This window comes from Hylaeus volcanicus, chromosome 2 (assembly GCF_026283585.1).
Source record: "Hylaeus volcanicus isolate JK05 chromosome 2, UHH_iyHylVolc1.0_haploid, whole genome shotgun sequence".
NCBI classification, from domain to species: domain Eukaryota; kingdom Metazoa; phylum Arthropoda; class Insecta; order Hymenoptera; family Colletidae; genus Hylaeus; species Hylaeus volcanicus.
In genome coordinates, this window is record NC_071977.1 from 26,721,464 (window position 1) to 26,745,642 (window position 24,179).

Consider the following 24,179-nt stretch of genomic DNA (forward strand, 5'->3'; position numbering starts at 1 on the left):
ACAGCTCCCAGCGAAACTTGGGAAACGTGTACGCGCCCGTTGGCGTCGTGCACGCGTTAACAGCGCGTGCAGCGTTGCATACGGATGCATTCCACGTGACAAAGTGCACTCCGGCTGGTCGTTTCTATCGCGACGCGTTCCCACCGCGAGGGCCATTATTTTTAGACGAAGGACCCATCCGCACGGGGACGAAGAAGAAGAGGACGTTTTTCAGGGTAAATGTTCCCTCGGACTGTCGGACGATATCGGTATTCCGAGGACGGGCTCGAAGGCCTTCTGAAGACCACGTGACTCGATTCCGAAACTTCGAAGCCGAAGAGGGGCCACAGGGCTCGGCCAGACGCAGGGTTGGGTCAGGATTAGTAGTCTAATGACGACACTTCTGACATACTTGGGAGAAACGCGACACGGAGCCTTTGGAATTGACTGAAGCTCGAATCGTTCCATTTAATGGTTCCCGATGTATACAGGATGAGGCATCAGTCAGCTTTTAATATCTACTACAATCATTTAACCTTTCATGGGGCGAATTTTCAAGTCCGCAAACACCTTGCAAGGGTTAATTAATTAGTTTGATATTTCAAGTCGATGGTGCTACCAATCACCATAAATATTGTTAGTGGTTATCAGAAACATTATATAATTAAGATGTATACATCATCTTGCGAAGAAACTAAAATTATTTGGTAAAATAGTACCATTTGAACCTCGACTTATTAACATGTGATTTGAAAGTTACACGGGCTCATACATTGGTAATAATTCCCAAAATTCCAATGCTTTCAATGCATCCAGTTAGATTAATAGAAATTGTACGACAGTTGGTTTCTCCAGTCACGTCACAGTGGAAAAGTATTTTTTAGGTCCACGATTGTCGATTCGGGTCATGCGCGGATCGTTGTTTTCGGGGTTTGGAAAGGGGATTCTTTTAAACGGCGCGATGTCCAAGTAGCCCGGGGAGTGTTCGGGTGTTTGAACTGTCAGGAATGCACTCGTATGGTAGAAATTGAGGATCTGTTCTCTACGAACGATCGAACCGCGCTAGTTAAAATGCGGCCTCGCGTGCGTCGCGGTTATCGTCGTTTACACAAGGCCGTGAAACGGAATACGAGCAAACACGCAAATGGCAGAGGCAACAAATGGGACGATTTCGCGTCGGTACACGGTAAGCTTCGATTTGAATGAGAATGGTCCAGCCAGGATATGCATTTGACGCGGTCTCGGCGTATTTGAATACTTACCAGGCAGGCGGAATTGAATATCAGCAAATAACCGAGCCGTGACGTGTTTGGATAACGTGTAATCTGCTGTCGGATCGCTCTTCCGTGAGGAATCGTCGTCTTATGTAAACTATTATGTAAAATTAAGCAATCATATGGATCGTTCCTTTGTATGAAATAATCGTTTGCGAACAATGTCACTCTAGGCATTATAGGTCTTTAACCCGTCGAGGAAACGAAGTATTTGTGCAAATTTCATTGTAACCTGTCTTCGTAGCTAGTAAATTGCAAAACGATCCTACTTCGAGTTTGGAGCAACTTTTTATCGCAAATGCAAATATTTATCGAGATTGTTTAAACAGGTCAATTATAGTGGTTGTTGCGAGAATGCCTGTGTCTTTAACAGCGCGTGAGTGATTTATCGAGCGCGGTGAATGGAGTTTTCACTAAATACCACGTGTAGCACGAAAATGTAACGCTGGTTCAATTTGAAGAAGAGAACTAAACAATATGACCATATTTAAGTATTATATCATCGAACAAAAGTACGCAATTTTTATATTTAAAATAAATCTAACGCGACTCGAATTATTTTATTATTTTTTTCACAGGCATAGATCAAGTTTAAAAATGTATCTTTTAATTTGCCGATGATAGATATCCAACACGTATTCAATTATTTTGTTAGTTTCACTTTTCAACGAGTTCGTGAAAGTAATTATTCTTCGCGGAGATTGTATTAACACTGTATTTTTAATCCGGCGTGCAACTTTTATTTACTCCTGCTTGTACAAATGTAAGACGCCTCGAAGACACGTAGAGAAAATGTCCATTCATGAAAGCTTCGTACCATTCTCTTTGTAATGCTAAAGAACATTTAAATGAGACCTGGCTCTCCAAGACTTCTGCATTCTTCTGCAACAACTTGCTTTTTGCTAAAGAAACACAAGAGTTACAGAAAGTAGTCGATGAAGAAAGCATGTTGTGTGGAAAATGCAAAGAGAAATTGGACTTAATATCTGTTAAGATTCATTTTACGTAAATGGTCATTGAATCAAATTGAAATGAAATATTATACTTCGTTGGCATTAATTACATCTGTTTAACAAATGTGCAACGTTTATAACTAAAGAAAAATATAATAATTTTAAGAAAGCCTAGGAAAGTTGGACAGTAGTTGAGATTTAAATTAATTGTTACGAACCCTCGTGAAAATTAAAATTAAGCCGTCAAAGAGCATACCATTCGATAGAACCTTGCGCGTGTGTTATCAGGTTTAAATCGCCCGGTGCAGTTCTGGTCATAAATTAAACTGGAAAAAAATGTGACACCAGATCGTGAACTTGCGAATGGTGTGCTTGCCTCTCGCATCAATCAGCATACGATGAATTTCAATTGCACTCAGCCAGCGAAAGACACGGGTCGTTGAACCTCGTAGGTACTTATTATTATTATATCCAGAGTGAAGCCGCGGTGTAATTGGTAACGGTGACGAAAGGCTGGTTCCGTTTGATGTTATTGCCAAAATGTGCAACGAAGACCATAAAACCAGCAGGTAAAACGACTTCGATGAACGTTCGATGCGGTTATTAATGGTTATTAATGCGGTTATTAGCGCAGAATGCGGTATGATTGCTCGTGAGATGCAGTGGCAACTATATATACTGGTCTATACTTTACAGTTACGTGATAACGCGTTCAGGACGAGCAACTCGACCAGAATAATAAGTAGGCGCTCGACTATTTCATTCGTATTCATTTTTGCGAACGCATCGGGTCGTTTCTCTATTGGATTGTACGTTAGCCATTTAATCTTCTTCAGAACCAGTGATTATTTCACGGTGTACCTTTCATTTTAGTTTTTTAGGTAAACATGATATTTCTTTAATCACTTATACTTATCACGAGAAGTTTTATATTGTTACATTTAAGAAAAGAAATTCAGAATGCCACAGTGCCACATAAAAATTGATAAAAGAGAAGACCTTAATGGAATGTCGAAACATTTAATAAAAATAATGCAATGTTTCAACTAACTCCTTATTTTCAAACTTCACTCGCAGAAGTTTGTACTTGGTAGAAACGACGATTTAATTTCGTGACTTGTGTTTCCTTTAATAAGTCCGTAGAATCCGTCTTGAATCTTTCAGAATCTAATTAAGAAACGGGAAATAGTGTTTGCCAATCCGATATTAAAATTAACCTGCGGATTGATCCGTAATTTCTTCGTCGGTTGCGCCGTTATTCAACGTTCGGAGTGAACTGCTTTCTTCGCGCGATTACGTAAACCGCGGCAATGTTTAATTGCATTGTAGCCCCAACGTTGGGTAACATTCTTTGACTTTCCACCAGCCCGTATGTAATCTTTGACATTCAACAGCTCGGTTGTTGCTCGAGACGTAAGCAGGTTATCTATACAAATGGGGGTTTCTTAAATGCTTGCCCCTCGAAGGAAAAGAGGTGACTTCAATTCGAACCACCCAATGGTTCTCGAGTATGTATTTAAGCCTCTGCAACCTTAACGTGAGAAATTTGTTTATCACGGTACAGAAGTGCCTTTTAACGGCAGACTGGGTAAATAGAGTCGGTTAGAAGATAACAGTACAGTGTGAAACGATAACGAGATATACGAAAAATGTGAATGCAGAATTGTGCGAGTCTCTTGCATGTTCTTTTCCTGCTTACTAAATCAATGTATCGATGTGTATTAAATAGAAATTAATTATTTAATCTCCAAAAACTCACACCAGTGTCTTTGTCGTTAATGATTTTAATTTTTAGATACCTATCTCAATTTTGATATCTACTATCAATTGTGTCAATACAACAGCCTAATTCGCTTAATATGAATTTTTCTTGCATTTGTTTCATACTTAAAAGTATTAACTACTTTATAATGTATAAATCACGTGCGATTGCTTTTCGATGTACTACTGTATCGGTGAGGGAACCAGGTATCGCTCTATTCACCTGTAATTTGAATAACGTTTATGCCAACAGACCCTCCTACTTACCAGAGCAAACAGAAGGATAGGTTCCGCGATCGGTAACCTTTTTACCAAATAAAACGTGAATGTCTTCGCGTGAACGTAGAGTCACGCGCGACCAAAACTGGAGCAACGGCTCGAAATGCCTGCGCTCCAGCGTTTCTCGACGTCGATACTTATTCGACGTTGAAAAAAAGGCGAGTCTGCACCATAGAATCTCATTTCCAATCGATATAATTAAAGAACCATACCCTTTTATGACACAATAGAATAGAAAAACATTTTTCTTTATAAAATGATAATTTTAACTCTTGCAAACAATTTAGAGACGATTCCCTTAAAAAAAAAAAAATATGATTTATTGACGCTGGAATGTGCTTGGAGATTACAAATTACACAGTCTCGAAGTCGAACAGACGTGCAGAGGCATTCGCCGGCGCTAGTCAGCGTCCCTTTCGATTTGCGCAATCGACTTGCGCACGTCTGCGCCTTTTTCAGAGAGAAACGTGGAATTCTTGTCACCAGAGAGTTCGGACGACGATTGCACCGGTCGATTGAGAAATTATCGCGATCGGAGACATGGGGAGATGGAAAGTTGATTGTTTTTCGATTGGTTGGCCGCTGTAACGGGTTGGAGTTGCGAAAGGGTTGCGGAGAAATGTGGTCGTGTTCGTTGTGACATTCCTTCAAAGTATCGAGAAATTCCTTAATGTTGGGAAATATTTTTGAGACCACTTTCATGTCTCTAAAAAGGTAAAAGGAGAATTCTTGATATTTATAACGTTTGTTACATCCCGTTATGATTTCTCTTCGAAAAAATATCTAATTCTTTTATGTAATTTAAATTGTTCTTTTTTTTTTTAATTGAGCTGTATACTTCCTTCGTAGTGTGAAGATCTTGAAGATTGCCTTAACTCAATTTCCTCCACCCAAAGTTTGTCAAAAGTGCTTCAAAGTTCACAATCGTTCTACTCTAATTCTGCACCCAAGCCTTTGAAAACCGACTCCCCTATAATTTTCATGTTCGGTAACCAACTTGGTCTCGACAGCCCTGCAATTACCTGGACAATTGCCCCGGGTCTTATTTACACTCGAGGAAACCGAATCAAATCCATCCCAATGGGGTCGGAATTGGAGAAACAATTACAAGTTTCATCATTGAAACTCGGAGACGAAATTGGTTTCATTGATCAGCTTAACCCTCTTCTGAATCCACCCGAGCCCGAAGCTTCGGTGCTCCCTGCGAAGGTAAGGATTGGACGATACGATCTGATCGAATGTCGCGTCTTTGATCCGAGAGGACCAGGTGCGTGGACAATCGCTGGCCATTAATGTCAATGAAACTCGAGTGGCAACACTCGAATCTGATTTTCGTGGCTGGTCCTTTCACGAGGGCACTGCCGTCGAGCTTCTTGTGCCTTTGATGCGTCCATTGCTGGACCCATGGAAATTAAATGAAAGGGGAGGACTGTCGATTAAAGCGACAAACCCCTCTAATTCGCCCATATGTTCTGATGTGTGATTCGCACGCTACAAAGTGCGCCTCTGTCATCGAGACTCTTTCGTTTAGACACGTTATTCGAACGGAAGGCGATCTCGACGTACCGACTCTTTTATTAGAATTAATTTATTTGAGAATTCATTTCAGAGCGAGTTTGAACCCTTTGTTTAATCAGTGACAATTATGGTTCTAAGCCTTCGTGTACTTTCTCGATTTAATAATCGAACAAAGTAACTTAACCTTAGACTATTAGAACGTTCTATTATGATTCTTGACGTAAAAGTAAATTGGTAATGTGAAATAGAATTTTTATGCACGAGGCTACTTTTTGGAGGAAATCGATTTGGATGTTCGTTTGGAGCACGTGCAACCCGTTACGTTTGGACTATTGTGTCTATTTTTTACTCATTGCTACAACTTGCACTTCTATACATCACTGGTAACATTCTCTATTTACTGATGATCTTACTATCCTGCAACTAGTAACAACCAGCTCCAGCAGATAATACAGTAGCACGCGTGCCCCAAAAATGTTCAAAGTGGATTCACTCGAAAACGAAATCTCCTACGAAAAAATCGTATTCTTCAATTCCGATTTATTCTTGACCAAAGAAACACCCATACCATAAGTCTCCTGTCCTATCTATTTCATATTTACTCTTCACGTCTCGACACATTTTTCATTTCCCTCCTTTCTCGATTTCTCTTCTGACTGTATCTCTTCGCGCAGATAGATTTAGATGTGATTTCGCGGCACTGGGAATAGGATTGCGTGCCGGTGGCAAGACCACCGACCTATAAGTTCATGGATCGCGATCACTCTTATTTCGAGCGTGCAGGATTAAGCAGCTGCAGCTGCGGACTTTCACGCCGAAGAAAGAACACATTTTCCGGGCCGTTCGATAGCTGAGCACCGCAATGGCACTGGGAGCGACAGATGCGGGGTTCCTTTATGCCACGGCCTATGGCGCTTTGTGGTCACGTTAGTTCTCTCGTGAATGACAAACATTTTACAGGGTCGTTAAATCACGCGCGTGGTCGTCTCGCCGTTTTGTGGCGTTTAAAAACGGGAATGCGCGTTTCGCCAGCGAATAGTTGAAAGGGAAGTTATGACCTTCGATGATGACCAGAAATAATTGTCTTCGTTGGAACGTCTGAAAGGACTGCGTTGGCTGCTGGGGCAATAGACGCGTTAAGTCGTGTATTTTAGAACCCTAAAAGAAGCCTTTCTGAATTTTTTACTGAGATACTGTTGACAATAGGTCTCTTAAACTTAGCATATTTATTTATAGAGCTGTGAAGAAATGTATATAAATTTTTTCATATAGGGACAAGAATTTCTATTACAGATGGAATACGATTTATGAAAATTGTTGAAATGACACTTTACAGAAAAATAGCGAAATTTAAAAGAATTTTTTTAAATATAGATAGAGTAATAAAAATTCATCGAGTCGAGTGTCTAGAGTGGATTAATCGAAAATCTTCCGATCGAAAGCGTTCCCGCTTTTTCCACGGCATAGTTAGCTGGAATCGATGTATCGTGACTTACGAAACCTTCACCAGTTTCACAAACGCGGACTAGATCATGGGATCTATTACTGCGGGAGTAGAAATCCAGCGATATGTTCGCTCGCGATTATCCATTGGGTAGTTATAGTGCTTCTTCCATAGAAATGTTGTTTATGTTATCAAGGTTCATCGTCGTCGATTTTATTCGCGGCAATTGACCCGATTTCAGAAGATTGTATGCTCCATGTTTAAACTTTCTAGTACCGAAGTTTTTAATACTCCTCTACAATCTACTGGGAAGTAATGACCCATAAGAAATTATGCATAATATCTACGTAAATTTAATTAATCAGACTCTAAACTTGGGATCAGTGAAGATCAGATTCGTCCAGATTTAATGCAAAATGTTTGTGGCCTTGTCTAGATTTTCCCATATTTTATCTGAGAATCGTTTAATTTATTTCTAGAATAAACTAATTACTATTCCAAAATATTTCCATATGAGTCGGTATTATTTGTAAATAAAAATGTTCCATACATTTGGAACAAACGTGCAAGGACACACAAAGTAGAGAAAAAGGAAAATGGGCTGGAGAGGAATGCGTAACCACGAAAGGTGCGTCTTTTACTCTTCAATCTATCGTAAATCGCATGTGGTGCGCGAACTTCTCCGTAATGGTTCAGAAAGTGTAACCGCACTCGTGGTTTGTACCTGCACCGAGAACTCGAATTGTCATTCAACCTGCGAGAATACCTGTCGAACTTCTGCAGGCAACCTTCTATGGCGAAGAGTATACCTGCAGACTTGCTAACATAAATTTAAAACGAAAAATAATACAACATAAATTATGTTTAATGAAACTTAAATTCGTTCGAGATGCGACAACAAATTCATTGGCTCCAATTAAAGAACGAGGAATATTATACTAACGAATATAAAATTTTATAGCGAACAGGAGCTACTTCTTTATTGGATAATTGACCTCCACAAAAACGAGGTGATATCAAAATTCATTATCAAATCGTTAAAACGCAAAACGCTCGTATTACATCTAATAAATCTGTTAGATCACCGATAAATTACCTAGTTATAGCATATCACAAAGTATACCAAGCCACCAAACCGCAACGCTCTCGTGATCGCGATAAATGTGGATCGTAAATGAATATCTATGATCCAGTTCGTGGAATCCTCTCGACTATCGTTTGTGTTCGCACAGTAGCCGCGGCTCGTGCATTCTAATAAATCGTTTAATAAAACGGAGCTGCTGTATCGCGATCAATCGATCTGCTTTGATTCGCCTTGATCCCCCGCGCCCTATCGTTTCGATCATTCTAACAATGAAAATGATCTTGGCGTCCCAGAAACGGAAATGAAGCCTTTACTTTAAACAGAATAGGTTTACTTTGTTCACGATTGAAAATTTATTAGACTCCGCTATGTGAAGTTGTCCTAGAGACCCTGAATCAGTAGACAAGAGATTTTATTTTTATAGAGGCACCAGAAGGAGGGTGAAAAAATAGAAAAATATTTGAGAAGATTAATTTTATAATATAAGAACCATTCAAAAATGTTGTCAATCTGATGAAAGCACCCATCAGTATTCGTGAAGACTAATTAATGTCGATGATGTGAAAGGAAAGGGTGATTCAGAGTTTAAATCAAGGTTGTTCGAATAAATAGGATCCCTGTGGATTCCCTTAATTTAAATACCTTAAAAAAATGATTTAATTAACCGAAGATGGAGAAACTCCTCGAGTTTCCCTTTCGAGACGTTGGCAGCTAATTCCCCGCATACACGATCACTTTAGAAAATTCATAGCTTCCCGATAGAAGCATCGTTGACCTCGAACGCCGAGGTGCTCCGCGTCACTTTCACAGACCATCCGTAGAAATTTATAATGTCCCATAAGAATCCTAACGAAGTCACATTACTCGTCTCGGTGCAACTCTTCCTCGGCGGACGCCAATAGCCCAAGGGTAAACAAACGATAGCGATTTCCCGTGCAGAGAAGACTCTTACTTTCAGCAATTACCGTCGCAATAACTCTAATCCAGCTGGCAATAACAATATTCCACGCGTATTCTCCGCTTCTTCGAGTTGCGAGAAAAATATAGGATTTCGCGGCAGCCTTTCCTGAACGTAATGGCTCCGATTTAACGATCGTAAAATGCTTGGCTTTCAATCGCAGTCGATGTCCTCTCTAATATGGCCGGCACCTAACGATCGACCTCTTTGACAGAATTTCTTTGCCCTTTGACCCGAGGAAAGCTCCTGCCTTCAGGGAACGAAGTTTCATAGTCGAGGTTTTTGCAACTTTTCATATGGTGCCACAGAAAGATTCAAATTCACGCAGCACCCTAAATAAGTTGTCGTTCATTTTTCTTTAGTTTAGGTTTGTCTTTAGAATCCTTAGACAAACTGGTTGTAATTTGAGTATTTTAAATGTAAAATGCATTTAGTGAAACTAATATATAGAAAGATGGAGTATACTTCTTCTAGCGAGGAACGTGCAAAAATAATTTCTTTTCTTTTGAAAGATGAAATAAAATTCGTGCACTAGAAGGTTAATATATTGAAGGCACCGCTGGGTCTGAATAGGTATCCACGGGATCGTTGAACGAATCCGTCGTGGCTCACAGTGCACCATCGCCTCGTCTTCTACATACGTAAATCTTCGCAGACTTCCATCACGCCAGGGTTTGGTGCACGTGCACGGTGGTAAACCGCGTGGAATTTTCTGCCGTTTCGGTAACGTGCCATCGCGATAGGAGAAAGTTATCGTGGCAGGTGATTTGTTACCGGGAAGGCTACGTTGGGGTCCGTCTGCTTCGTTGCAGAGGAACTTCGAGTCGAGGGAGACAATGCCTTGTCACGATCGCTTTCGTTTTTCAATCCAGAGGGGAAGCCGCGTGGAAAGCGATTTTTACCCATCGGATCGGTTGCCTCTCCGGTAAACATTTCCATTGATCTTCACGCTCGAAAACCCCTCTAATAAAATTCTTCGACAGTGTAGCTAATAACTACACTAATATTTCGTCCAAGTAATACTGATTTAGTCGTTAATAGAGCCGACAAGGAAATCTCGTTACATTGATTTGCAATCGTTCGTATTTGCCTCCCGTTTCCCATGCGCGATATAACCATTAACGTTGAAAGATTGTTCGATTACCGAAAGGAAGTGATTGTCGCTGGGAGCCGGGTAAATTGCATTTAGAACGTTTCACTTCCCATAGATTCGAACGTAATCAAACGAGTTCCACGCGAAGAAAATTCCGCTGGTACTTTCTCGCTGCAAGTGCAAAGAGCGAGCCGCCGATACTTGCGGCTAGAAATATTCGCTTTCACGTTTATTCGCGGCCAAGGATCGTTTGTAAAAAGGTAAAGATATACATCGACCGAGACGTGCGAAGAAATGCGACGAATAATTAATACTTCACGACACCTTAATGCTGGAAGACAGTTCTCGAAAGCTGCGCTGATTTATGGGAACGGACGAAGAAGATGCGTGATACGAATACAGATGCAGACAGCTCTGTGGGAATGGCGACAGTCTGCGACTCGAGGACCTCGATTTGATTTCGAAACTACGGACTTCGATTACTAATTTATCGTTTAGGGGGTACTCGTTTTATTTTCCTCTCATAGTGTTTTATTTTTCTACTATTTTTCAAGTAATTTAGAAGACGTTATTGCAAAGGATGCATTCTACAAATTCTAGAACCCACGCATTCTAAGCAAGTCGCTAAAGAACCCCAGGAACTCGTAGACACCCGCAACCACCGACACCTGACATTGTTGACTTGAAATTCCGGTGTGGCCATGACCAAGTGCTTGCCCCAGGACTGGTAGACGCCACGTTCTCGCATGAAATTCTACGATGGTCAACAACCTAAACCCGCTCCAGCTGAGAGGAAATGCTGGAACGTTCATCGTCGCAGGTTCGCCCGCTGTGGAAACAGAGAATCGTGTTTTTCGCAATCCTCAATTCCGGTCTGACTAGGAAAACCGTTCGGAACCGGACCCCGACCTCTCGGAGCTCGTTTACGCTGCGCATTTGACACGTGTACCGAGTACTTGATTTGTGTCAAGCTCGCGGTGTAGAGTGATGGCGTATCGAGCTGGTAGAAAAAGACGCTGGGGTCCATCAGAAACCAGAGCCCCGATTATTTCGCTAATAACTTGATTGAATCATTGCTGGGACACTTTAGACGATCCTCTATTTTAATCCGTGCAATTCTGTGACGTTTCGAGTTACATTGAGTCGGATAGCATGAATGATAGTTCAGGCTTTGGTTAAAAATTCCACGTGGAACTTTGTACGTCGTTTCGCACAAGGGAAATTAGGAATTAATGAATGGAAGATTATTGTAATAGAAATTAGAGATTTTGGGATTGCAGATCGATCAGTTTAAGTAAAGGATCGAGATTGTTGATTAACCCAAACTCTGCAATTTCTTGTGAGCTAGTAAGAAATGAATTCAGTGACTGAGTCTTAACAAAAATTTAGGAGAAATATTTTTAATGAGAACAGATGCTTATCAATGGAAGGGAGGCCTTTCGTTCTAGACTATTAATGAACTCTCATGAACTCTCATGGACTTCACAGAAGAAATAATGGGAAGTACAGAGATTGATTACAAATTAAAAGTGTCGAAGAAAGAGCAAGATCAATTTCAGTCTGTTCGTTAAAAATGAGTACGATGTATACTATAATAAATTTGAAATACCAGTCGGGCACGTGTTTTCTATCTGAACGACACGTCTGGATCGATAGTCGAGAATCTGGAAAAAGCTGACGGCCGCCAGCAGAACGACTGTTCGACCTCGGAAGAAAGTCGGTGGACGCGGAAGCACGTCGACACGCGTCGATGATAAACGACTACGAGTCCAACGGTCCGACGAAAAAAGCTCGATATCTACAGTCGCAGATCAAATTATTAGAGGTACTGGGGGAAAACGAGGGTTTTTCTGGTTGAAGGAATCGGTACCAGTGTCGGATAAAAGCGCGTTAAGTTTTTACAGCAGTTAGTTAGCAATAAAGCATTGGACAGTTATTTGCACTATTACATTGTAGATATTGCGATGTGATTGATATTTACGTGTTGCATGTAAGTTATGATGTAATTAATATCTGTGTGTTACACGTAAAAAAACTTACATAAATATCGATTACGTAATAACGTGTTGGACAAAATATGGTCCACAATAATGATTGATATACGAATAATTAACAATACTTGACCAGTATATTTACTAAAACAATACAATAATATATTCTTGTGCATCAGTGCAAATATTCCGTACATAGTACATCCTCCACGTATGTATTCGTTAGAAGTGCACAAATTTCGCAATCCATTAACGAATGGTCAGCAATTATGACTAACGATCAAAGAACAATCACGATTAGCCCCGGAAGCCTGCTTAATTCTTGACTCACAATCGCAGCTGACAAATGTAGTTTATGATCCTTGATTGATCCGATAATTGCGAGTGACTATGACAAGAGCTAATCACGTAATAATCACTGGCTAGCTCTGTTCCTCAGCTCGCGCCGTGGTTATCTTAATAATAATATGTCGCGACTCCAGGCCGCGTTAATTGCCGATTTATCGCGTTAATTGTCTATACCCGTCGATTAATGGACTCGCGTTGTTCACCCGTTCCGATCCAACGAGGCTGGTCACGTTTTTTAGCCTAATCGGCTTTCACGCTTGGACAATTATGCACCGACGAGAGACGCCTTTCTACATTCCAGCGTAATAACGAGGTACGAGCCTGCCTGTATTGAGATTTTCCTGTTGCGTCTGTCTACCGAGCGCGTTATGTAATTACGGCTCGGATGTTTGTCGTGTCACGATCCGACGATGACGATCATCGATGGATCGTAATTGCAGCCTCGGACCTACCATCCAATCGCTCGATGCGTTCTGAATATGCAACTGTGTCCAGACGATGAACCGATCGTCTCGATTATGTAACTATAATATTTGCTTAATGGCTGGGACGACGATTTTTCGCGGCTAAGAAATGTTGCAAGAAATGCTGCTGACACTTCGATCTCTATTTTAAGACGCGGTGGGAGTGAACTATATTTAGTTAATTACAGCTTCAGTTTCAGTGGACATATGTTCTTGTGCACACACACACCAGACGTGAGCATGATTTACTTCGACAGAATCAATTTTTTATGATCCTGAAAAATTTCTGTTGCTTGGCAAGCTATAAATAAATATACCCACAAAGATCGAAATTAATATGTCCAATACTTCTGTCAGAAAAAAAATGTTCAAGTGTCACAAAATGTCTAAGAGCTTAAACTATAGAAATTTTTTGAGAATGTAGAAACTTTATCAATGTAGATATATTTTTTTCAGTTTAAAAAACCTTTCATTCGCTTCCATATCGTGTACTTATCGTGTTTCCAGTGAATTAATTAAACGTAGCTGCGAACAAGCCACGCAGTGTTACGTGCTTACAAATATGGAAACGCGGGGAAATGAGGTATGCGCACGCATACTTTCACGGTGTTCCTAGGTCTAAATGATTTCTCTAACGAGGACGCGATAGAAGCGGTGATTGCGGTATTATTCGTACGCTTTCGTCATTAGATGCGGGCCGTTTCGTTCGCTGAGACTTTCGTCAAGATGCGGGCGAATTTCCACTCGAGTTCGCAATCGATAATCACCCTCGATACTTTAGCAGAGAGCAGGGTTAGGGAGTCTGATGTCTGAAGGACATTGAACTCCTTCAGAGCGGAAAGACTCCAGAGGAATTTGCTACATAATTTTAATTTCGAACCTGATGTTTGAAATAAAAAACTTTTTATATGAACTGCCTTTAATTTTCAGTAGTTTCAGTGTAAAAATAAATGTATGAGGCACTTCGTTAATGGCATAGAACTGGTTGATATAGTGGAAGAAAATAGGTGAAGGCAAAATTAAATATGTAACACAGATTTTGACAAAATTGAGTGTACTTACACGAAGCGTGAAATCCATGAAGTAATGCGCAGCACTTTAATGTCGGAAGGTTTCCAACCTCTGCCCGTGAGGCTAGACTCGCCCGCGAGGGATTCGCGCCCTGAAACCAAATGATTTCGTTGATTAAACGCGACAGGGAACGAGGAAGAGGCCTTCGCCAGCCTCCCCTGGCGATATTTCACCCACCGCGCCAGCCATTCATAATCAGGCGGGCGGACGCAACGCGAATCGATTCGTTTCGACGGCGAAGTTCAATATCCTAATTGAAACTTCGTCAAGCGTCCCGGTTACGCGTTTCCAGCTTCCCACGTGCATTAATTTTGCTCGACGACCCGTATCGGCACGACGAATCGTAGATAATGATTAAAAGCATCGTTGCCTGCGGGTTCAGTCGCTTTTGAGACTTACACATTTTAGTATCTAATCTGGAGTCTTTTGATACTTCACTTTTATGGCATTAGATTTCTTTCAATCTTGTCTAGCTTTGAAAAATGAATTAGATTAATAAAAAACAGAGCATGAAGATGAAATCTACGATAATCATTCTTTTAAACTGGCGTATGTGAAACAGTGACCCCAGGAATCCTTTTACCCAATATCGCGACAGTCGAGATGCTCTCTAACATCCGTTAAGAACTGAATTCATTTTTCAATTACTTACATATAAAGCAGAAGTTCTATTTTTCCGAGCGAAACTAGAACATTTGCTATCGTATAATAATACATATTTTTCCCAACACACGTCGAGTTTTCAATACAGAGAATCTCGATTCACTTGTGCATCGAGAATCCGCATTCCTCTTACATGAAGTTGAATAAAATTGCAGCGATAACGATCAATTTTGCGGCGAGGCTCACACAATAATTGCCAGGATCGTTAACGCCGTTCGTTAACCGTTCGGCAAACTTGGATCAATGGTGTCCACGGTGCGTCGTTAACGGCGCAAACGGCATAATGCCGCACGTGTCACGCTTGTGATTCGCGTACTCCATTCCGAGAGCGGAGAAAAGTGCTTCCGATGGCTTCAGGCCCTAAGGGACCCCCCGGCCACGTGCCTCGAAGAGAAAGAGCAAACAGAAAGGAAGAGCCTTCCCCTACGAAGAGGTCCTGCGACGGCGGGTTCAACCGATTGTGAAACAGAGAAACTTTAATCAAATGTACCTTTGGCAACGCGAGTCGATCATTTTTAATTTTTGTGTCTCGAATTTTGGATGCCAGGTCTAAAAGGGTTAATAACGAATAAACAGCTGACTTTATGTCTTTATAGAATCACATATACCAAACGTATCTAAGATATTAATATACTGCGTATGTATGTTTCCCGTAGTATCACAAGCCACAAATACATCAAATCCGCAATCTAGTGCTGAAAGTTCCAATCACGCCAATTTTTCACTTCATCTTTCGATACAGAAGTAATTTATTACCCAACACGATCAAGCAGTTCATCGCAAACCACATGTTTGAATTACCGAGCAATAACTCTAATCCACGATATCAAGTTTATGATTGGCACACCAAATTCCTAAAGCTGTTATGCAAACTCTAGTAAACATTTGACCATAAAAATGATAAAATATTACCGCAGTTTTCGTTACGATTTGGACTCTCCATTTTGCGCAGACACGACGCGAAATTCCAGGGACGACACGTGCGTCGATTTATGGACGGTTTCATGCTCGTAACGCGCCCCATAGGGATGGAAGAAATATACTCGGTCGCCGCGATTACAGGCGTAAATTTGTTCTACAAGCCGAACAGTTGCGCGATCCATATATCTCCGTTTATGAACGAGTCCTTATGGCGCGCCCCGTGCACCGTGGGATGTGCTTTCTTCACGGGCACTCAATCGGGATCGTCCTTGCTCCGGGATGGTACCGATCCATGTCCAACGGGATTTCACGCTCCCATGATCGCTGGTACGTATCGCCCTAGTGGAAAGGGGCCGCGCAGTCAGTCCCGTGAGATATATTGAAAACCGTTTCTTCGTGGTTGATTAAAAAGAAAATGGGTACCAGCTTCGGAGACATTCGACGCTTGCCAAGTAACGCGATTTCTAATGTTTACTTATGTAATGTCCTGTGTATTCTCAGTTGAAGAGAGATTGTTCGTGAAACTTTTGTTGTTGGTTACATGGATTAATGTGGGTTATTCAACCCTTTTAAACATCGCGATGTTATATGGTACGCTTTTAGAATAATTTTGTGGTTTATTGAATTCAATTAATACCATTCTCAATTTTAAAACAATTTTTCTTACGCTACTTTCTGCTACTCTTTTTTTTCCATTATACACATATTCTGTAATTGCTGAGATTAAATTACCGTGTGCATGCACAAGATTCGAATAAAAATTTGATTAAAGTAAAATACATATGTCAGCCATTCTAACACAAAAATTATGACATTCCACCTTAAATACGCTAGAGAACTCGTTAGCAAAACCCTTCACGTCTCCCACAAGAGAAGACTTTGGATCAAACTTTCACACGAGAAACATCTGCCACCTAATGGCTGCTTCGTTAATCAATTACGTTAATGCATCATAAACAAATGTAATACGATCTAATGCATATTCATTCGCAATTGTGGTAGAATAATTCCGTTTGCTATACCGTTCTTAATTACGAGAGTGTGTTTAGGCCTCGACTCGTAGCTTGAGAAGAGTGCCAAGTTCACCATAGACGAACACCCTGTGGATGAAGTAGGTTTTGTGTAAACAGACCCTTGTTCGCTTCCGTGCGCAAATAGACAATGTCCCCCGTGTAGCCGAGACCACACAGCCCCCCCTGCCTCGTCACCAGGTTCCTCTTTCCCCATATGTCGATTTATGGTCCCTCCATTAGTTTCGTGCCGCACCGCGGGAGTTCTAGTTCGATTCGGAGACAACAGGATATCGTTTCCACCGACGAAGAAGAAGGGCCTTTATCGTCCCCTTTTGTTGCCACACGACCCACCGAAATAGTTCCATGTGTGTTTACACACAATATCGCATTCATGGTAAATCTGTGCAAACACTGCGCCTGGGGAGAGTCGCGCGAGGGAAGATACGAATTTATGAGCCTGACGTTTAGTTAACTTTGGTTATTTTGGATGTGAGGCTACTTTATTCCGTTTTGTTTGTCTTGCGAAAATGCAAATTTGCGCAACGGGTTACCTAGGTGCCCACATGAATTCAAGTATATATATATAGGTAGAAAAATTGATTAAATTGGTTAAATTGATTAAAAATATTTTTTATAACACATCATTTCGTGTATTAATTCGAGTAGCAAAAGTATAAGTAGCATTTTTAGGACGACCTAATACATATACTTCAAGTTCCTATGAATGTTACATGGATACAAGCCATGAATACCACTTGAACGACCACGATTTTCTGTTGCAGAGACATCTTGATAAAGGAAGCGACCTTGCCGAGGCGGCGAGCGCTAGCGGACTCCGTGAGCTCGCGAGATCCCTGAAGCAGCACATCCGAGGATTCGGTTTCCGCCTGGAGGACAGGCGCGAGTACCTCGAGGACACGTCGAGATGTTGCCTGCTGCAGGATCGCGCGTACGAGTGGGCCCAGGAGGCTCGTCTCGCGGGCGAGAGAAGGGCCCAGCAGTTCCTGATGGCCAGACCACCCCTGCCGGCCGAGCATTTCACGGAAATGATGGCGCTCGCCGAGAAGCTCGGTAACGAGATCCTCCTGGAACAATGCCGCATCGCGAGGAACAAGTGCGCGGAAGCCCTCGAGATGGCGAGGACTACTTCCGCACCAGGCAGCCCGGCCAGGAGGAGATCCTTCGCCGCCTCGGAGTCTGCTACGTCCTGGGAGGACAGTCTTACCAAAAGTACGTCTTACTCTTCGAGCCGTTTGCTTTAGATTGGAACTTTTTCTGTGGAGTTTGTCGAGTAACTAGTGTCGAGGAAATATTGTTTACTCGGTAATCGGAGTTAGTATTGAGCGAACTCCATTGCTATTAACACTAAACCTACCGACGTTCATTTATAACTATTTCTACTGTGATGGGACCAATGACTAGTTTTAAAAACACTTCTTTCAATTAAATACAACAATATTTTACGTGAAACTAATTTGAATGACGCATGAAAAGTGAATACAAAAATTCGAAAGCGGCCATTTGACCGGTTATCACTATATTTGAAATATAGTTCGCACATTATTCCGAAATCCTTTACAATTTTTCAGGAACTTCGTGGGACGACAGCGACAGTAGCGCGTCTTACGCTTGTCCCATGGAGAGCATGGGGTCCGTAGGAAGTGGCGGTCGACCAGTGTTGGACAACATCGCAGAGCTTCGAGAGAGTGCTGAGCAGCTCCTTGATTGCTCTCCACCAAGAACGCCGCCCAGAAGTCCGGCGCCGCGACGACTGGTGAAACCCCCGGTGAATTCGCACCTGCACAGGGCGGCAAGCATCGCGCCTGGCATGAAGGCCAAAAAGTGCGTACCCAAGTGTCATTTCATGTATCTCCTCGGGGTTCATGACCTCTTAGGACCTATCAGGCGTTGCCTGTCAGCCCCACGAATAAATTGCCAAGCCATTCATGAATTCTGAATCGTCGTATAAATAATCCGAGTTCTCCATTTAAAAAGTACCTCATCAAGCATCACCTTTAGACCAAGGGTCTACGAAATCTTGATCCGACGCTGGTTCCTCTTTCTTTCGTCAGCCGGGCTACGCAATTAACGATGGCCGCGCGTAATTACCGTTGCCAGTCTGATTGATATTCTCATTAAAAGTTTCCACGTCGAAATCCCCCGTGTCTCGTCGGTGAGAGACTTTGGATTTCGCATTACGCTTTTCGCGCAAACCGCGATGGTTCTTCCGTGTTCCGTGGCTCGGCTCGCGACGAACAATGCACAATGTTTATCTATAATAATTCCATCCCGCGGTTTATACGGAATCGTTACGTGTACCGAGGTTTACGCGGCGTCGTTAACGAGGAATTTCACCTTGCAGAACAATACTGCTCATAATGAGGGAAATGATACAGACCGAACGAGACTACGTGAAGTCCCTCGAGTACATAATAGAGGTAACTGTTCGCTGCGTATTCGCTAAAACTCGTGATCATCGCGTAGCGATTAACGGTGTATCGTTTTGTTATCGAAGAACTACATCCCGGAGCTGGTGCGGGAGGACATCCCCCAGGCACTCAGGGGACAGCGCAATGTGATCTTCGGCAACGTCGAGAAGATCTACGAGTTCCATAGTCAACACTTCCTGCGGGAACTGGAACAGTGCGAGCAGTCGCCGATGAACGTGGGACAATGCTTCCTCAGACACGTGAGTTCTATTTCTGGACTCTTAATCGAAGCCTCCTTCGAGTCCTTTTAGCTCTCTGGGTTTCCACCATTTTTTAAATGATCTATGTACATTAAATGTTCTGTCATTTCGTCCGGCACTGTATCGTTTAAGTAAATGCTTGGAGAGGCTCCCACTCTGATAACTCTGTTACGTCGATCGACAACTCAGATTTCCCTTCATTCACACATGTTCCAGGAGAAGAAATTCTACCTGTACGCGCTGTACAACAAGAACAAGCCGAACTCGGACTCCCTGATGGCCGAATACGGCACCGGCTTCTTCAAGCAGAAGCAGCTCGAGCTAGGCGACAAGATGGACCTCGCCAGCTACCTCTTGAAGCCGGTCCAACGAATGGGGAAGTACGCGTTGCTCTTGCAGCAGCTGGTCAAAGCCGGCACCGACCTCTCCGAGCAAATGTCCGGCAAAGAGGAGAAGGAGGAGAAGGAGGACGGTATGAAGCCGATGGTCGAAGGGGAGGCGGATTTGAGGGCGGCCGAGCAGATGGTCAGGTTCCAACTGCGCCACGGAAACGATCTCCTGGCGATGGACTCTCTTCGAGATTGCGACGTACGTGTTCTACAATTTTACTTTGAACCGAGAAAAATAGAACGCTAAGACCCCCGCGCGTAAGCCACGGGGTCGATAATGTACTAACTAACAAATAATGATGTAGTAGAAGAAACAGTCGCGTCATCAATGGCGATGGAGAGTGTATGTAATGCGTTTGTTGCCATAATCTCGCGTCGTTACAGATTGTAACGGTGATGTAAATTGCAGGTGAACGTGAAGGAGCAGGGGAGACTGCTACGTCAGAACGAGTTCTTGGTCTGGCAGGGTAAAGGGAAGAAGTGTCTGCGACAGGTCTTCCTGTTCGAGGACCTCATCCTCTTCAGCAAGGCGAGAAGATTCCCCGATAGAAAGGTAAGACAATTCCCGTGTTCAGGCCTTTGCGTTTGTTCTTCCGTGTTTTTCTAAGTAACCGACGCGTTTACCTCGTTTCAGAACCTTGACATCTACATCTACAAGCACAGCATCAAAACGACGGACATAGGGCTGACCGCCGTGATCGCGGACTCGCCCACGAAGTTCGAGATTTGGTTCCGCAAGAGGAAACCGGGTGACACGTACACGTTGCAGTGCGCCAGCGAGGACATCAAGAAAGCCTGGACGGAGGAACTGAGCAACCTTTTATGGAAGCAGGCGCTGCGAAACAGAGGTAAGCCGACTGTGCGTTTTGACGTGTAGCGTCCTCTGGGAGGCCTTTGTGGCGGGACTTAACGAGAATGCCTTTTGTAACGGTACAGAAGTGCGCCTGGCAGAGATGTCTAGCATGGGCATCGGAAACAAACCTTGTTTGGACATTAGGCCTAGCGCGGATCAGATCAATGACCGTTCTATCAGCGTAGCTCAACTGTCGAAGAGTAAGTACGCCGCTCGCCCCGAAAACGAACGGGTTTCTCGATAGTCTACTTTTTCTACTTGCTCTGCACTCGAATCTCGTAAGAAGTCTGTCGCTGGCCAAACAGTGTGTTCTGATCCATCAACTTCTTCTAGGATTTCAGATTAGTCTTTTGCGTACTTTATATTAACTGGAATCCTTCTCAATCTTAATTTCTTGTCGGTTATTAAACACCAGTGTTATACACGATCCTTGTCTTGTTTACGAAACACTTCCCACTTTTTACAAACTAATCCTCGTATCATCCTACTCGCACCAACTCGATCTCCTCTATATCTACCCGTTCTAGTACGTCACACTTCCAAGTTCCACCTCACCTCTTCAAATACTTTATTTTCTTCCACGAAAGTTTATCTTGACATCTAATGCGGCGGGCGTCGTGTAACACAGATGTCGCATAAAATAAATAAAAAATCCGTGTAGCCTAAATATTGATCGAGCTTTCTCCGATCCAACAGCACCTAGATTTAGAAACTCGATAGCGGTGTCGACGTCAGAGGACTCGGGACGTTGCAGCAGGAGGCCGCACAGCGTGATCTCCGTGAGCTCGTCCTCGAGTAGCGGTGGCAGCAGCGGTCCTCCCACGACGCTGAACCTTGGTTTGGATACGAGTCCTAGGCCACATCACCGTAGCACTACTCTTAATAGTCAGTGCAGCGTCGGTACGTTCATGCTTCCAATATGGAAATGCCTATCTGCTCTAGAAAGCTCTCCTAGATATTACCATCTCGATATAAATATTGATGAGATCACCAGCAGATCGTCGTATTCTTCTACCTGTAACCCAATAAATATTGAAATTTTCTGAAGAGTGCTCGAACCTGAGTCGACCGACGCTCACTCAAAGCCACACCTACCGTTGCTATTAATCTCATCAATATTTCTACCAAGGATAACGAGGTGATCGATCCACTTAACATATATCGCCACTTTGCGCGAATTCCATTGCAGAAAGCGGTATAATAGCTGACATCTCGATCGTCTCCGACGACGGAGGCGACGGCACCGAGAGAAGTCACTGGAACTCGACGCTGGAGAGTCCCACGTCTCACCTGCCGACAACGTCTACGCCACTCCAATCACCGACCAGCACGATCGCGGCAACAGTTACCTCGGCTTCTTCGTCCGACACCAATCTTGCACCCTACGACCAAGACATGTCCATTAATTTATAAACGCCAACCCCTGAACCGGCTGGCAACTGATATAGAGCAGAGTATACATACATATATATGTTGTCGATTCACTTGCAAGTTGTCCCACAGCGAATGCAGCGCTACTCGCGCGTGGTACCGGTTTAAAGTGCGTTTCAAGAGCGCGTATTTTCTTGAGCAATCGTGGCAACGACCATACCACGAGACGAAAGTATAAACGACACCCGTACACAGTCCATAAGACCGCTGCATCACGCTTATTGCCCGTTGCATACAAATTAACATGAACGACCACCGTTTGGAGAGAGGTACACACACACACACACACATAGACAAACACACACGTACGCAAGCTAGAACCAGAAGTTCTCGGGTATGCTCAACTTTCAAGTGAATTTATCTTTTGATACGCTTCGTGTTTCACTGATCTACGCGATCGCATAGTTGTCACGTGTCTGGATTTTTATAAACCATTGATTTTCAGAAGTAACGGCAACGTGTATTTTCTTATACTGTCTCCTCCGAATCCACCATCGTGCTCAAGAGAATCGTAAATAGAGAGATACGTTCCGACGGGATATATGCATATATATGCAGAATATATGTGTATATACGTATAGATGTGTTACGGCTGCATGCCTAACCACGCGCTGCAGTATCGCGAACGGCATGCACCGGTTGCCATTTTTCTCCCATTAACATTGGCATTCCTGATACCAGCGACTGAGAATATTCTTCAATTCCCGATGACTCGTCTAACGGTACTTTTATACTTTATTTATATGTGTAGTTAATAAACGAATCGATATATTCCATCTCCACGTTGTGTTCGCGCATGGTATGGACGATAAACTCGGAGCGGTTTCGCTTATAATGAAACACCTGAAGACCAACCGATTTTCCCGTTTTCTCTTCTCTTCGGGTATTCCATTAGTCGTCTGTCCCCCTATTTTGGTCTTTGCAACGCGTCCCTCTTCAGGAATGTCAAAAAAAAAAAAATAAAAAATGAAAAAAATTGAATGCGCACAAATACAAGATACCACTTTGTAATATAATGTAATATTAAAGGTTTATACGATGTAGCCACAAGTAATATAACCGATAGTCTAAATATTATTTCCAGATTATATATTAAATATATATACATATAATATTATATTCTTTTTATGTCAGTCATTTGTGCAAAACCTTTTATCACCCGTAGACGTAAACCTAACAACTCTGGCCTGTACACGAAAGCCAAATTTCTACACCCTCTCAGTCTTCGTTTGTTTGTTTTTTATTTTTATTCTCTTCTATCAATTTTCAATCAACGTTTAAGGGATTACGTTCTTTCTTTCTTTCTAACACCGTTGTGGACGTTTTGGGAAAGCTTAGAGTAAGCGCGTTGGTAAGCTTGACTTAAGACGCTCCACACGAAACGTTTCGCGCCCAATTTCTTTCTCCTCGAGGAGCTTTAGCGATTCCATCGTGCAGGTTCGATCGTGATTCGCTGATGAATACGCCGCGTCCTTATGGCAAATCTCGTTGCGGTTTCCATCGTGAACTCACTATCGCCTGCAGTGGTTTCAATCATAGTCACACTCGGTGAGCTTAGCGACCGAAGTAACAAAACGGATACGCGTAGCAATCAGCAATTATCACGTCGTAATAATTCCTGTATTGTTACACTGGTTCCGAGCGAGTCAGTTGATTAGCCATTGTTATTGCCAAGGTCTGCCAAGGTATATCAGTGATACCTTATATGGACAGTGACCAAAACATTTTGTTTCGTATTCTGGGGTACGTGAAGAGAATTTTAAGGTATTTAGAAACGTAGCCGTAGCCCGTAGATCGTTACAAAGAAAATGTTTTCTCGGCACAGTCCGATGCACCTCCCCCCCTCCCCCCCCACCTCGTGTATTACCGATCTTTCTTTCCATTCGCAGGTCGTGATTTAGTTGTATCACTTCTTGGTGTGATCGTTTCGAAATTACATGAAACGTCGTTAGAGATTCGACGGAAATTGCGTAAAAAAAGTGAAACGTAAACAGCACATGCCA

General features: G+C 42.6%; 2 protein-coding genes across 5 annotated transcripts in view; one reads left to right on the forward strand and one right to left on the reverse strand.

Moving 5' to 3' along the window:
* LOC128872533 (uncharacterized) overlaps nt 1–23,293 on the forward strand; it is a 357,175-nt gene extending 333,882 nt beyond the window's left edge. For all 3 annotated transcript variants that reach the window (XM_054115334.1, XM_054115335.1, XM_054115333.1), the window contains exons 14-23: nt 17,597–18,044; nt 18,404–18,656; nt 19,177–19,252; nt 19,330–19,503; nt 19,720–20,091; nt 20,302–20,445; nt 20,527–20,740; nt 20,829–20,945; nt 21,442–21,645; nt 21,935–23,293. In XM_054115334.1, coding sequence (XP_053971309.1) covers nt 17,597–18,044; nt 18,404–18,656; nt 19,177–19,252; nt 19,330–19,503; nt 19,720–20,091; nt 20,302–20,445; nt 20,527–20,740; nt 20,829–20,945; nt 21,442–21,645; nt 21,935–22,158 — 2,226 coding nt within the window. In that variant the 3' untranslated portion in view covers nt 22,159–23,293. The remainder of the gene's footprint in view (nt 1–17,596; nt 18,045–18,403; nt 18,657–19,176; nt 19,253–19,329; nt 19,504–19,719; nt 20,092–20,301; nt 20,446–20,526; nt 20,741–20,828; nt 20,946–21,441; nt 21,646–21,934) is intronic.
* LOC128872536 (uncharacterized) overlaps nt 1–24,179 on the reverse strand; it is a 117,246-nt gene that overhangs the window by 92,286 nt on the left and 781 nt on the right. For both annotated transcript variants that reach the window (XM_054115341.1, XM_054115340.1), the window contains exon 2: nt 14,209–14,308. In XM_054115341.1, coding sequence (XP_053971316.1) covers nt 14,209–14,308 — 100 coding nt within the window. The remainder of the gene's footprint in view (nt 1–14,208; nt 14,309–24,179) is intronic.